General features: G+C 47.3%; 1 protein-coding gene across 6 annotated transcripts in view; it reads left to right on the top strand.

Annotated features, from left to right (window-relative positions):
* Window positions 1-16,176, top strand: part of atp2b2 (ATPase plasma membrane Ca2+ transporting 2) — a gene marked incomplete at its 5' end in the record, with an annotated part of 233,873 nt that overhangs the window by 76,390 nt on the left and 141,307 nt on the right. For 3 of the 6 annotated variants that reach the window (XM_055869916.1, XM_055869920.1, XM_055869919.1), the window contains 2 exon segments: window positions 2,669-2,797; window positions 12,006-12,098. In XM_055869916.1, the coding sequence (XP_055725891.1) occupies window positions 2,669-2,797; window positions 12,006-12,098 (222 nt within the window). 6 annotated transcript variants of the gene reach the window in all.

Below are 16,176 nucleotides of genomic sequence, written 5' to 3'. Positions count from 1 at the left end.
AGGACAACCCGTGCGACCCCAAACTGTTCACGCCACTCTTGTTGATGATGAGAACATTTTGCAGTTTTAAAATCAAATTTCCTGTAATTCTACAATATGTTCCATGTCTTATGTGTGTTTATATGATACAATGGGTCGAATACCTTTTTTGGGGGGGGGGGTACTCTGGAGTACGGGGGCTCAGAGTATATATTTCAAGTCCTTGTCGGTTTACTTTTCTGTCTTGTCAACAAACTGACTTGTATACCATGCATGGTTTCAGGAGGCCTTGTGTTGTCACAATCTATTAGTCAAGATACAACAGGATGACAGATGATCAATGGGAGAAACCGGGGTCTTAATTCTTAGTTGAATATCAACAGAGAGAAGCGGATATGCACTTGGTTCTCTGTAATGGCTTTCTCTCTCTTCCATAGAGTTGACTCATATTGTGGAGGGAGGAATAATATTTAATATACTGGAAATGTATTATCTCTCTCTCTCTCTCTCTCTCTCTCTCTCTCTCTCTCGCTCTCCTCTCTCTCTCTCTTTATCTCTCTCTCTCTCGCTCTCCTCTCTCTCTCTCTTTATCTCTCTTTCTCTCTCTCTTTTTATCTCTCTTTCTCTCTCTCTTATCTCTTTATCTCTCTCTCTCTCTCTCTCTCTCGTTCTCTTTCTCTCCTTCTCTTTCTCTCTCTCTCTCTCTCTCTCTCTCTCGTTCTCTTTCTCTCCTTCTCTTTCTCTCTCTCTCTCTCTCTCTCTCTCTCTCTCTCTCTCTCTCTCTCTCTCTCTCTCTCTCTCTTTCTCTCTCTCCTCCCCCTCTCTCTCTCCTCTGTCCCTTTCTCCTTTTCTATCTATATATCTCCATCTATTTCTCTCTTTCTCTCTCTTTCTCCCGTTCTCTCTCTCTCTCTCTCTCTCCTATGTTTGATGCTGCGTGTGTGGTATTATTTATATACACAGTACAGTGCCTTGCAAAAGTATATATTCCCCTTGGCGTTTTTATTATTTTGATGCATTACAACCTGTAATTTAAATTCATTTTTATTTAGATGTCATGTAATAGACATATACAAAATAGTCTAAATTGGTGAAGTGAAATGAAAAAAATAATTTATATATAAAAATTATGTAAAATACAGAAAAGTGGTGTGTGTATATGTATTCACCCCCTTTGCTATGAAGTCCTTAAATAAGATCTGGTGCAACCATTTACCTTCAGAAGTCACAGAATTATTTAAATAAAGTCCACCTGTCTGTAATCTAAGTGTCACCTGATCTCAGTATATATACACCTGTTCTGAAAGGCCCCAGAGTCTGCAACACCACCAAGCAAGCGGCACCATGAAGACCAAGGAGCTCTCCAAACAGGTCAGAGAAAAAGTTGTGGAGAAGTACAGATCAGGGTTGGGTTATAAAAAAATATACGAAACTTTGAGCATCCACGGAGCACCATTAAATCCATTATTAAAAAATTGAAAGAATATGGCACCACAACAAACCTGCCATGAGATGGCCGCCCACCAAAACTCATGGACCAGGCAAGGAGGACATTATTCAGAGAGGCAACAAAGAGACCAAAGAAATAACCCTGAAGGAGCTGCAAAGCTCCACAGCGGAGATTGGAGTATCTGTCCATAGGACCACTTTAAGCCGTACACTTCACAGAGCTGGGCTTTACGGAAGAGTGGCCAGAAAAAAAGCCATTACTTAAAGAAAAAATAAGCAATCATGTTTGGTGTTCGCCAATGGGCATGTGGGAGACTCCCCATATCTATGGGAAGAAGGTACTCTGGTCAGATGAGACTAAAGTTGAGCTTTTTGGCCATCAAGGAATACACTATGTCTGGGGCAAAACAAACACCTCTCATCGCCCTGAGAACACCATCCCCACAGTGAAGCATGGTGGTGGCAGCATCATGCTGTGGGGATGTTTTTCATCGGCAGGGACTGGGAAACTGGTCAGAATTGAAGGAATGATGGATGGCGCTGAATACAGGGAACTTACAGAGATTTGAGACTGGGACGGAGGTTCACCTTCCAGCAGGACAATGACCCTAAGTATACTGCTAAATCAACACTCAAGTGGTTTAAGGGGAAATATTTACATGTATTAGAATGACCTAGTCAAAGCCCAGACCTCAATCCAATTGAGAATCTGTGGTATGACTTAAAGATTGCTGTACACCAGCGGAACCCATCCAACTTGAAGGAGCTTGAGCAGTTTTGCCTTGAATAATGGGCAAAAATCCCAGTGGCTAGATGGGCCAAGCTTATAGAGACAAACCCTAAGAGTCTTGCAGCTGTAATTGCTGCAAAAGGTGGCTGTACAAAGTATTGACTTTGGGGGGGTGAATAATTATGCACGCTCAAGTTTTCTGCTTTTTCTTGTTTGTTTCACAATAGAAAATAGTTTTCATCTTCAAAGTGGTCGGCATGTTGTGTAAATCAAATGATACAAACCCCCCCAAAAATCCATTTTAATTCTAGGTTATAAGGCAACAAAATAGGAAAAATGCCAAGAGGGGTGAATACTTTGGCAAGTCACTGTATGTATTAGTGTACAAGTCAGTGCATTTCATTTATTTTCTCTGACAACCAATCAGATATTGATGAATAGGATCCATAATTCTATTTCATAATCTCCCTGTCTCTGCGCGCGTACGTGCGTGCGAATGTGTGTGTGTAGGTACCCATGTGATGGAGGGTTCCGGCAGGATGCTGGTAACAGCTGTGGGGGTCAACTCTCAGACCGGTATCATCTTTACACTGCTGGGGGCCGGAGAACCAGGGGAAGAGGAGAAGAAGGAGAAGAAAGGTATGTCCCGCCCTCCTTTTCACTTCCTTCTCTCTCTGGTGCCACTTATTGTTATCCTACTGTATTGTCCAATCAATTGGGTTCTGGTGTAAATTACTGTACCCCTTTCTATTGTAATGTCTAATCCAACAGGTTCTGGAGTAAATTACTGTACCCTTTTTTACTGTAATGTCCTATCCAACAGGTTCTGGAGTAAATTACTGTACCCTTTTCTACTGTAATGTCCTATCCAACAGGTTCTGGAGTAAATTACTGTACCCTTTTCTACTGTAATGTCCTATCCAACGGGTTCTGGAGTAAATTACGGTACCTTTTTCTACTGTAGTTCCCTATCAAACGGGTTCTGGAGTAAATTACTGTACCCTTTTTTTTACTGTAATGTCTAATCCAATGGACAATCTACACACTACTTATTTAGTAGTAAATGTGTGCTCTGTTACCTGAATGCTGTATAATAGAATGTTGCACTGTTACAGTGATGCCACTCTACCGTAGACAGTAGTCTTTTTATTTTATTTTTTATTTATTTGTAAAAAAATTTAGGGGTGGATCAGCTTAATATTGCGGAAAGAATGTTGCCTCCAATGTAATTGTCTGCATCATATCCAATCCCCCATATTTTTTGGGGTAAATATATATATCCATACCTATATGCATACATATACACATATATACATACACATACCTATATAGACATACATACTTTTTGAAAGAGTATACCTTTATTATTATTAGACAGTAGTCTCGATGTGTACTTCCATGCTACACTATAACAGAACCTCATTGCAGTGAGATCTCACCCACACTGCCAACCGTTTTTAACCGTGATTATACACTATACACTTGTACCAGAGCATAGCAAAGCTCCTACTGGTTTGTAATAATGAATGGTTCCTTTTCAAACCTCTTAGTTTACTGAGTGGGTGGGTGGGTGGGTGGGTGGGTGGGGGGGGGGGGGGGTCCTTTATACTCCGACCATAAAGGACTATAAAACCACAGAGTGAAGACGAACGGGTACTTCTTATTATGAAGTCGAGTATCCATCCTGGAGAAAAAAGATTGAATCGATTGACTCTGTTTAGCCTTCGCTGTTATGTCTGACCCAGTAGGCGATGCTGGTGGCGAGGACGTCATTTCAACCAGTCTTGCCATTTGAGTTGTCGCTTTTAAACTGTTCGAACTGTAGACTGAGTGGCGACAGTACTTCTTGTTTAAAGTCCATCTTTGGATAACTAGGTTTTAATCTCTGTGATGTTACTCTAAAGTACTATGTCTAAATAATAACTACATGCCAACCACACAGCCTGTACTATATGACTGGTAGGTTCTTCACACGCTACGGGACCCTGAACCGTACTGTAGTGACTCGGGTATATTCTACAGGACCCTGAACCGTACTGTAGTGACTCGGGTATATTCTACAGGACCCTGAACCGTACTGTAGTGACTCGGGTATATTCTACAGGACCCTGAACCGTACTGTAGTGACTCGGGTATATTCTACAGGACCCTGAACCGTACTGTAGTGACTCGGATATATTCTACAGGCCCCTGAACCGTACTGTAGTGACTCGGGTATATTCTACAGGCCCCTGAACCGTACTGTAGTGACTCGGGTATATTCCACAGGCCCCTGAACCGTACTGTAGTGACTCGGGTATATTCCACAGGCCCCTGAACCGTACTGTAGTGACTCGGGTATATTCTACAGGCCCCTGAACCGTACTGTAGTGACTCGGGTATATTCCACAGGCCCCTGAACCGTACTGTAGTGACTCGGGTATATTCCACAGGCCCCTGAACCGTACTGTAGTGACTCGGGTATATTCCACAGGCCCCTGAACCGTACTGTAGTGACTCAGGTATATTCCACAGGCCCCTGAACCGTACTGTAGTGACTCGGGTATATTCTACAGGCCCCTGAACCGTACTGTAGTGACTCGGGTATATTCTACAGGACCCTGAACCGTACTGTAGTGACTCGGGTATATTCTACAGGCCCCTGAACCGTACTGTAGTGACTCGGGTATATTCTACAGGACCCTGAACCGTACTGTAGTGACTCGGGTATATTCCACAGGCCCCTGAACCGTACTGTAGTGACTCGGGTATTTTCTTTTGACGTTGTCATTGTCCTTCCCGGCACTGTCACAGCTACTTTGCTGGATCTGCATTCAGGCTTTCACAGTAAGGGCTCCGTTCGTTGTGCTTTCGCAGTAAGGGCTCCGTTCGTTGTGCTTTCACAGTAAGGGCTCCGTTCGTTGTGCTATCACAGTAAGGGCTCCGTTCGTTGTGCTTTCACAGTAAGGGCTCCGTTCGTTGTGCTTTCACAGTAAGGGCTCCGTTCGTTGTGCTTTCACAGTAAGGGCTCCGTTCGTTGTGCTTTCACAGTAAGGGCTCCGTTCGTTGTGCTTTCACAGTAAGGGCTCCGTTCGTTGTGCTTTCACAGTAAGGGCTCCGTTCGTTGTGCTTTCGCAGTAAGGGCTCCGTTCGTTGTGCTTTCACAGTAAGGGCTCCGTTCGTTGTGATTTCACAGTAAGGGCTCCGTTCGTTGTTAAAAGGGTACTGGTATGTTCTGGTGTGAAGTGTCCAGGTTGCCCCTCCTCTCCTTACTCTCTTGTTATATACAGTATATGGTTCTATAAACCAACACACAGGTGAGGCAGTGGAGGATGGCCAACAAAACACGGGTAGAGTATCTCCCTTGTGACCCTAGTCACCCTCTAGTCAACCTTGTCCCACGCCTCTATACCTAACACCCACCAGGACCAACCCTTAACCCCCGTAACCACCCTACTAAACCACCCTAACCCCTTTCCCGGTCCCTGATAAACACCAACCAACTACTCGGCTTCTGTCACTCAGGTTCGTCCCTTAAAAATAGGATCCCTACCCCCTCAATCCACAATAGAGTTTCTACGGTGTCAAATTACAGCCTGTGATTGGTTAAATCAACATGATTCCAGCCTGTGATTGGTTAAATCAAAATGATCCCAGCCTGTGATTGGTTAAATCAACATTATCGCTGAAAATCAGAGCCTGTCATTGGTTAAATCAACGTGATCCCAGCCTGTGATTGGTTAAATCAACATTATCACAAAAAATCAGAGCCTCTCATTGGTTAAATCAACATGATCCTAGCTTGTGATTGGTTAAATCAAACATTATTACCAAAAATCCCAGCCTGTGATTTGTTAAATCAATGTGATCCTAGCCTGTGATTGGTTAAATCAACTAACCACTAACAAGATATTGAGTTAAATGACTGATCCTTAAATTCACCCCAGCAAGACTTAAACGAGATTAAACTTGAACTGATTCATGTTTTGATCATCTGTGCGATGCCAGGATGTCCGCGTTTAGGATGACCGCTCCGCGTTTAGGATGGCCGCTCCACGTTTAGGATGCCCGCTCCGCGTTTAGGATGACCGCTCCGCGTTTAGGATGACCGCTCCACATTTAGGATGACAGGATGACCGCTCCACGTTTAGGATGACAGGATGACCGCTCCGCGTTTAGGATGACCACTTTGCGTTTAGGATGACCGCTCCACGTTTAGGATACCGCTCCGCGATTAGGATGTCCGCTCCACGTTTAGGATGCCCGCTCCGCGTTTAGGATGTCCGCTCCACGTTTAGGACGACCGCTCCGCGTTTCAGGATGACCGCTCCGCGTTTAGGACGACCGCTCCGCGTTTAGGACGACCGCTCCGCGTTTCAGGACGACCGCTCCGCGTTTAGGACGACCGCTCCGCGTTTAGGACGACCGCTCCGCGTTTAGGACGACCGCTCCACGTTTAGGACGTCCGCTCCACGTTTAGGACGACCGCTCCGCTTTTCAGGATGACCGCTCCGCGTTTAGGATGACCGCTCCGCGTTTAGGATGACCGCTCCGCGTTTAGGACGACCGCTCCGCGTTTAGGATGACCGCTCCGCGTTTAGGATGACCGCTCCGCGTTTAGGACGACCGCTCCGCGTTTAGGATGTCCGCTCCACGTTTAGGATGACCGCTCAACGTTTAGGATGACCGCTCCGCGTTTAGGATGTCCGCTCCACGTTTAGGACGACCGCTCCGCTTTTCAGGATGACCGCTCCGCGTTTAGGACGACCGCTCCGCGTTTAGGACGACCGCTCCGCTTTTCAGGATGACCGCTCCGCTTTTCAGGATGACCGCTCCGCGTTTAGGACGACCGCTCCGCGTTTAGGATGACCGCTCCGCGTTTAGGATGACCGCTCCGCGTTTAGGACGACCGCTCCACGTTTAGGATGTCCGCTCCACGTTTAGGATGACCGCTCAACGTTTAGGATGACCGCTCCGCGTTTAGGATGGCCGCTCCGTTGACCGCTCCACGTTTAGGATGACCGCTCAGGATGACCGCTCCACGTTTAGGACGACCGCTCCGCTTTTCAGGATGACCGCTCCGCGTTTAGGATGACCGCTCCGCGTTTAGGATGACCGCTCCGCGTTTAGGACGACCGCTCCGCGTTTAGGATGACCGCTCCGCGTTTAGGACGACCGCTCCGCGTTTAGGATGTCCGCTCCACGTTTAGGATGACCGCTCAACGTTTAGGATGACCGCTCCGCGTTTAGGATGGCCGCTCCGTTGACCGCTCCACGTTTAGGATGACCGCTCAGGATGACCGCTCCACGTTTAGGACGACCGCTCCGCTTTTCAGGATGACCGCTCAGGATGACCGCTCCACGTTTAGGATGACCGCTCAGGATGACCGCTCTGCGTTTAGGATGACCGTTAAGGATGACCGCTCCGCGTTTTGGATGACCGCTCCGTTGACCGCTCCACGTTTAGGATGACCGCTCAGGATGACCGCTCCGCGTTTAGGATGACCGCTCCGCGTTTAGGATGGCCGCTCCACGTTTAGGATGGCCGCTCCGCGTTTAGGATGACTCGGACCAAGCAGCGTAGCAACGGGCAGCAGTGACAGCAGCAGCGGTACCAGGAGGAATGGACATGGGAGGAAATTCTGGACGGTAAAGGACCCTGGGCAGAGCCAGAGGAGTGTCGCCTCCCCAAAGCGGAGCTGGAGGCAGCAAAAGCGGAGAGGCGGCATTATGAGGCGCTAGCAAGGCAGAGCGGCTGGAAACCCGAGAGGCTCACCCAAATTTTTTTGGGTGGGAGGCTAAAGGGGACTGTGGCGAAGTCAGGTAGGAGACCTGCGCCAACTTCCCGGGCTTACCGTGGAGAGCGAGAGTACGGGCAGACACCGTGTTGTGCGGAAGAGCGCACGGAGTCTCCTGTACGTGTGCTTAGCCCGGTGCGGTACATTCCAGCTCCACGTATCGGCCGGGCTAGAGTGGGCATCGAGCCAGGTGCCATGAAGCCGGCTCAACACATCTGCTCTCCAGTGCGTCTCCTCAGGCCGGTGTACATGGCACCAGCCTTACGTATGGTGTCCCCGGTTCGTCAGCACAGCCCAGTGCGGGCTATTCCACCTCGTCGCACTGGCCTGGCTACGGGGAGCATTAAACCAGGTAAGGTTGGGCAGGCTCGGTGCTTAAGAGCTCCTGTACGCCTTCACGGTCCGGTATATCCGGCGCCACCTTCCCTCCCCAGCCCAGTACCATCAGTGCCTATGTAACGGATGTGAAATGGCTAGCTAGTTAGCGGGTACGCGCTACTAGCGTTTCAATCAGTTACGTCACTTGCTCTGAAACCTAGAAGTAGTGTTGCACCTTGCTCTGCAAGGGCCGCGGCTTTTGTGGAGCGATGGGTAACGATGCTTCGTGGGTGACTATTGTTGATGTGTGCAGAGGGTCCCTGGTTCGCGCCCGTGTCGGGGCGAGGGGACGGTTTAAAGTTATACTGTTACACCTACACCACGCACCAAGCCTCCTGTGCGTCTCCAGAGCCCTGTACGCACTGTTTCTTCTCCACGCACTCTCCCTATGGTGCGTGTCTCCATCCCAGTACCTCCAGTGCCGGTACCACGCACCAGGTCTATAGTGCGCCTCGAGAGTCCAGTGTGCCCTGTTCCTGCTCCCCGCACTAGCCTTGAGGTGCGTGTCTCCAGTCCGGTACCACCAGTTCCGGCACCACACACCAGGCCTACTGTGCGTCTCACCAGGTCAGAATCGGCCGTCTGTCCAACGCCGCCTGCACTGCCCGCCTGCCCAGTGCCGTCTGAGCTGCCTGCCTGCCCAGCGCCATCTGAGCCATCCGTCTGCCCAGCGCCATCTGAGCCATCCGTCTGCCCAGCGCCGTCTGAGCCGCCCGTCTGTCCCGAGCCGTCAGAGCCGCCCGTCGATCCCGAGCCATTAGAGCCGTCCGTCAGTCAGGAGCTGCCAGAGCCGCTCGCCAGTCAGGAGCTGCCAGAGCCGCTCGCCAGTCAGGAGCTGCCAGAGCCGCTCGCCAGTCAGGAGCTGCCAGAGCCGCTCGCCAGTCAGGAGCTGCCAGAGCCGCTCGCCAGTCAGGAGCTGCCAGAGCCGCTCGCCAGTCAGGAGCTGCCAGAGCCGCTCGCCAGTCAGGAGCTGCCAGAGCCGCTCGCCAGTCAGGAGCTGCCAGAGCCGCCCGCCAGTCAGGAGCTGCCAGAGCCGCCCGCCAGTCAGGAGCTGCCAGAGCCGCCCGCCAGTCAGGAGCTGCCAGAGCCGCCCGCCAGTCAGGAGCTGCCAGAGCCGCCCGCCAGTCATGAGCTACCCGCCAGTCATGAGCTGCCCTCCAGTCATGAGCTGCCTTCCAGTCATGAGCTGCCCTCCAGTTATGAGCTGCCCTCCAGTCATGAGCTGCCACTCAGTCATGAGCTGCCACTCAGTCCGGAGCTGCCAATCAGTCCGGAGCTGCCAATCAGTCCGGAGCTGCCACTCAGTCCGGAGTTGCCCCTCTGTCCTGAGCTACCTCTCTGTCCTGAGCTGTCTCCTCAATCTAGGGGGGACCTTTGTGAAGGTTCCTAGGCCAAGGTCGGGGGCGAGGGTCGCCACTCAAAGGACGCTAAGGAGGGGGACAAAGACAATGGTGGAGTGGTGGCCTCGTCCTGCGCCGGAGCCGCCACCGCGGACAGATGCCCACCCAGACCCTCCCCTTGAGTTTTAGGGGGTGTGTTCGGAGTCTGCACCTCAGGAGGGGTTACTGTCACATTCTGACCATAGTTCTTATGTGCTTGCTTGTTTTAGTGTTGGTCAGGACGTGAGCTGGGTGGGCATTCTATGTTGTGTGTCTAGTTTGTCTGTTTCTGTGTTCGGCCTAATATGGTTCTCAATCAGAGGCAGCTGTCATTTGTTGTCCCTGATTGGGAATCATATTTAGGTGGCTTGTTTTGTGTTGGGGATTTTGTGGGTGGTTGTTTCCTGTCTCTGTGTTTTCTCTGCACCAGCTAGGACTGTATCGGTTTGCCACATTTTGTTTTCTTGTTATTGTTAAGTGTTCGCTGTTTATCTTTATTAAATATGTTGAGCACCAAATACGCTGCGTCTTGGTCCGATCCCTGCTACACCTCCTCTTCAGACGAAGAGGAGGAAGGCTGCCCGTTACATGAAGTCGTTAAGTTGTGCTTTTTTCTTCTTCTCTCCCTCCAACAGATGTCTGTCTGGATGAATGTTGACCATTGTTACGATGGTGGAATTTGACATTCAAGCAGTTTAACCACAATGCTCAACTGTCATCAGGGTTTGGGGTTCAATTTAATTAAAATTTCTATCAATTCATGAAGAATTTCATTGAAATTCCAATTCTCTTCAATGCTTTTCAAATGTAAAATGTAGAATTGGGAATTTGGTTTATATTCGGAATTGACTGGAATTGAGATGGATTTGAGGCCAACCCTGATTCAAGCAGTTTAACCACAATGCTCTTCTGCTCTTAACACTTGTTATTTTATTACTTATTTGCTGCTCAATAACATGACATGAATAACATGGTTGAGACTGATTGATCGTATTGATTGATTAGCCCCTGAAATCCAACTCTATATTACGTTAGGTGTTCCTCATGTTTGTTATACTCAGTCCCTTATAAACCGGGTCGTTGGAGCACCCTCAATGCTGATTGGCTGAAAGCCGTGGTATATCAGACCGTATACCACGGGTATGACACAAAATTACTTGTTTACTGTTCTAATTACGTTAGTAATCAGTTTATAATAGTAATAAGGAACCTTCGGGAGGTTTGTGGTATGTGGTCGATATACCACGGCTAAGGGCTGTGTTATTCAGGCTGTACTCTGCATTGCATCATTCATAAGTATATTGGTAGTATAGTCATAGTATATTCGTAATATTCGTAGTATATTGGCCAAATACCACAAATCCCTTGTACCTTATTGGTTTAAAAAACAAAAAACACCTGACAGAGTAGATCTTAAGGATTTTTTTTCTTCACGGGTTTGAGGTTTTCGTTGAGGAAATTGGTCAAACCTCTTAATTATCCATTATTATTGTGTTGTCGTCTATGTTCCTTTCATTTGGTTTCTCCATTATTATTGTGTTGTCGTCTCTGTAACTTTCATTTGGTTTCTCCATTATTATTGTGTTGTCGTCTCTGTAACTTTCATTTGGTTTCTCCATTATTATTGTGTTGTCGTCTCTGTAACTTTCATTTGGTTTCTCCATTATTATTGTGTTGTCGTCTCTGTAACTTTCATTTGGTTTCTCCATTATTATTGTGTTGTCGTCTCTGTAACTTTCATTTGGTTTCTCCATTATTATTGTGTTGTCGTCTCTGTAACTTTCATTTGGTTTCTCCATTATTATTGTGTTGTCGTCTCTGTAACTTTCATTTGGTTTCTCCATTATTATTGTGTTGTCGTCTCTGTAACTTTCATTTGGTTTCTCCATTATTATTGTGTTGTCGTCTCTGTAACTTTCATTTGGTTTCTCCATTATTATTAAGTTGTTATATCCTGTTTTACAGTATATTTCGTTATAATTGTAATGCTCTGCCTGAAGAGTTCCCTTCCTCCAGCCCTCGGTTTTAACCAGCAGAGTGTTGGGCTCAATTCCATTTCAATTCCATTTCAATTCAGAAAGTAAACCAAATTCCCAATTCCAAATTGTTCTTATTGAAAGGCATAGCAGAGAAATGGAATTGGAATTGAAATGTCAGTGTACTTCCTGAATTGACTGGAATTGAAATGGGATTGAGCCCAACCCTGATAGTAACTGTAGCAACACCAACTGATCGTCCTGTTATTCAAGCTCTTAACCATGTTCTTTTGGTTCACTGTTGCCCGTCTTTTTTTACCCATGATTTACTTGCTAGACTGCCCCCATCCCTCTGCCCACCCCATCGCAACTATAGCCACCGATGGTGCTGCAGGCGGTATTGCACCTGGCAATGCCAGCCTAGTCAATGGTAGGTTGACCAGAACCTCCTTCCTGTCCTGCTACCTCCTGCTGGGTACAACTGCCTCCTCCCTCTTCCAACTCCTCCCTATATGCCCACTCTCCTCCCTCCTCCTCCTCCTCCTCCTCCATCTCCTCCTCCCTCCTCCTCATCCCTCCATCTCCTCCTCCATCTCCTCCTCCTCCACCTCCTCTTCTTCCATCTCCTCCTCCACTTCCACCTCCTCTTCTTCCACCTCCTCCCTATATGCCCACTCTCCTCCCTCCTCCTCCTCCTCCTCCTCCTCCATCTCCTCCTCCCTCCTCCTCCTCCTCCTCCTCCCCTATCTCCTCCTCCATCTCCTCCTCCTGCACCTCCTCTTCTTCCACCTTTTCCTCCTCTACCTCCACCTCCTCTTCTTCCATCTCCTCCTCCAGTTCCACCTCCTCCACCTCCTCTTCTTCCACCTCCTCCTCCTCCACCTCCTCCTCTTCCACCTCCTCCTCCCAATATTCCCACTCTCTTGTTCCTGTACCCTTCACCTTCTCTCCTTTAAATGCATGTTTCTTCATTTCCTTTTTGTCTTCCTCCTTTTTCTTGCTTTCTGTTTGTTTCCGAGTTGAATGACTTGAGTAGTAATACATACAATACATACAATATTAAAAAAGTTCAATAGAAAATCAAAATGATTTAGTAGCTAGGTAGTGAGGGATGATCCGGTTGCGTTTTCTGAGGTTAGAGATGATGTAGCGACATGGGTTTATTAATAAAGCGACGTTCTATAAGTGTTCTTGGTGATATATGTGTTGAAGAAGGTTTGGGGGGGGGGGGGGGGTTTGCTGGTTGCTAGTCATGACTAGCATGTCATTATCATCACGGAAGGTGTTAGGGTCTAAATGTTCCCTCGGAAAGAATGGTTGTTTTCTGGGCAGGTCACATAGTCGATTACTAGTTTTATGTGACTGATATCTGATGTAGATTAATCTATACGGGGGGTATCTACATCCTAAATGCCACCCTATTCCCTATATAGTGCACTACTTTAGACCAGGGCCCTATTCCCTATATAGTGCACTACTTTCTTCCATAGGGAAACCTAGTAGTGCACTATATAGGGAATAGGGTCTTAAGTAGTGTACTATATAGGGAATAGTGCTCTGGTCTAAAGTAGTGCACTATATAGGGAATAGGCTGCCATTTGGGATGCATGCATTGTGTTGCGTACTGTTTGCTGCTCATCTGCCCCCTGGACTGTCTACCTCTCACACTACGGTCCTGACCTGTCTTTCTGCACTGCAGAAAGGGACACTCCTCCCAGAGGACGCAACGAGGCAGCTTAAAAGTACAATTAACCCCATTCACCTGCCTCGTTGTGTCCTCTGGGAGGAAGTGGATCTGATATTGTGATTGAAATGAAAAGAAGTAGACATTTTCATGTCACTGCCTGAGAAAGAAACGTTCTGAATGTGATACAGATGGATATAGATGTGAAGGACGATGCTCACTTGATAAGAGTTTCACTTTGTTTTCCCTTTTAGTAATATGCACCAAGGTATTCAATGTTTACATTTGGACAGATATTGTTTTGGTACAATAATTTGGTGGTAAGGTGTGCCTTGGAAAAAGAAAAAAAAAGAGTTGTAAAATTCATTCACATGAGATATAAAAACGACATGTGTATAAGATTCAGTGGCTTTAACGGTAGTCCTGTCTTCTACCAGACCCCGGTAGTATATCAGACCCCTGTCGTCCTGTAGTCTATCAGACCCCTGTAGTCCTGTAGTCTATCAGACCCCTGTAGTCCTGTAGTCTATCAGACCCCTGTAGTCCTGTAGTCTATCAGACCCCTGTAGTCCTGTAGTCTATCAGACCCCTGTAGTCCTGTAGTCATGTAGTCTATCAGACCCCTGTAGTCCTGTAGTCTATCAGACCCCTGTAGTCCTGTAGTCCTGTAGTCTATCAGACCCCTGTAGTCCTGTAGTCCTGTAGTCTATCAGACCCCTGTAGTCCTGTAGTCTATCAGACCCCTGTAGTCCTGTAGTCTATCAGACCCCTGTAGTCCTGTAGTCTATCAGACCCCTGTAGTCCTGTAGTCTACCAGACCCCTGTAGTCCTGTAGTCTATCAGACCCCTGTAGTCCTGTAGTCTATCAGACCCCTGTAGTCCTGTAGTCTATCAGACCCCTGTAGTCCTGTAGTCTATCAGGCCCCTGTAGTCCTGTAGTCTATCAGACCCCTGTAGTCCTGTAGTATATCAGACCCCTGTAGTCCATCAGACCCCTGTAGTCCTGTAGTCTATCAGACCCCTGTAGTCCTGTAGTCTACCAGACCCCTGTAGCCCTGTAGTCTATCAGACCCCTGTAGTCTATCAGACCCCTGTAGTCTATCAGACCCCTGTAGTCTATCAGACCCCTGTAGTCTATCAGACCCCTGTAGTCTATCAGACCCCTGTAGTCTATCAGACCCCTGGGTGAGAGGTAGTCCTGTAGTATTTTTCTCTCCAACGTTCAATTCCTTCACTTGAATTCTTTTCCTCCCTCAGTCTGACCTTGCATGATCATTATGAACATACATGATCATTCTGACATCCGTGTTACACTGCATGCTCTGTGTCCGTTCGTGTGTGTGTTGCTCTATTACCTCATGTTGTGTGTTAACGCTGTGATGCTCTGTATCTGTTTACCTCGTGAAATATCCAAATGGCTTGTCTTGTACTGTTGATGTGTGGAATTCCCTGTCGTCTGTGTGTCAACTCTTCAAAAACAAACGCACCCACAACCGATCGGAGAGCGAGGAAATGTGAGCAGCAGAGAGTAGCGTAGGTTCTTGTCGTTAAGTCAGGTACAGTAGAACACGTCAAGTGATCGTGTCTAGCAATGCATCTTAACAAAATAACAATAGTTGCGTTATGCTCAAATCACTATAGAAGCTCATTGAAGTAACCTGAAAAAGGAAATATTGAACTGTTTCCATCCAACACATAGCTACAGACAAAAAACAGCAAACATAACGTTTTACTGTGTTTTACACAGTTTTTATAAAAACTGCAATTATAGGATTTATTTTTAGAAAAATGTTTAAAATTCTGTTTATTATTATTACTAATAATTATTATTATTAGAGCCTATCAGTCCAGAGATCTGTGTATAATGACGAGATGCTCTGTGTGTATGTAACCCCTAACGTAGCAGGAGTCTATCAGGTCCAGAGATCTGTGTATAGTGACGAGATGCTCTGTGGGTATGTAACCCCTAACGTAGCAGGAGTCTATCAGGCCAGAGATCTGTGTATAATGACGAGATGCTCTGTGTGTATGTAACCCCTAACGTAGCAGGAGTCTATCAGGCCAGAGATCTGTGTATAATGACGAGATGCTCTGTGTGTATGTAACCCCTAACGTAGCAGGAGTCTATCAGTCCAGAGATCTGTGTATAGTGACGAGATGCTCTGTGGGTATGTAACCCCTAACGTAGCAGGAGTCTATCAGTCCAGAGATCTGTGTATAATGACGAGATGCTCTGTGTGTATGTAACCCCTAACGTAGCAGGAGTCTATCGGTCCAGAGATCTGTGTATAATGACGAGATGCTCTGTGTGTATGTAACCCCTAACGTAGCAGGAGTCTATCAGGCCAGAGATCTGTGTATAATGACGAGATGCTCTGTGTGTATGTAACCCCTAACGTAGCAGGAGTCTATCAGTCCAGAGATATGTGTATAATGACGAGATGCTCTGTGGGTATGTAACCCCTAACGTAGCAGGAGTCTATCGGTCCAGAGATCTGTGTATAATGACGAGATGCTCTGTGTGTATGTAACCCCTAACGTAGCAGGAGTCTATCAGTCCAGAGATCTGTGTATAATGACGAGAGGCTCATGGCTCCGCCCCAGAAGACAGGCGACAAGTTTAGGTCCAGAATAAACCCATAGAAACGCATTGGACTTGTTTTGGACAGATTTTGGTTGAGAATGAAACCTTTCGCTTCGCCGCTTCCTCTCTGATCCGTCTGAGCCGGGGGAAAACTATGGTACAATGGATTATTGTCAGTGTAGATAATTACCGAGTTTAACTAGGTTGAATTTTTGCGTAATGAAAACGACAGCGTCCCAT

This window comes from Salvelinus fontinalis, chromosome 18 (assembly GCF_029448725.1).
Source record: "Salvelinus fontinalis isolate EN_2023a chromosome 18, ASM2944872v1, whole genome shotgun sequence".
Lineage (NCBI taxonomy): Eukaryota > Metazoa > Chordata > Actinopteri > Salmoniformes > Salmonidae > Salvelinus > Salvelinus fontinalis.
The sequence above is the reverse complement of the archived record's forward strand: the minus strand, read 5'-3'. Positions and strand labels throughout refer to the sequence as shown.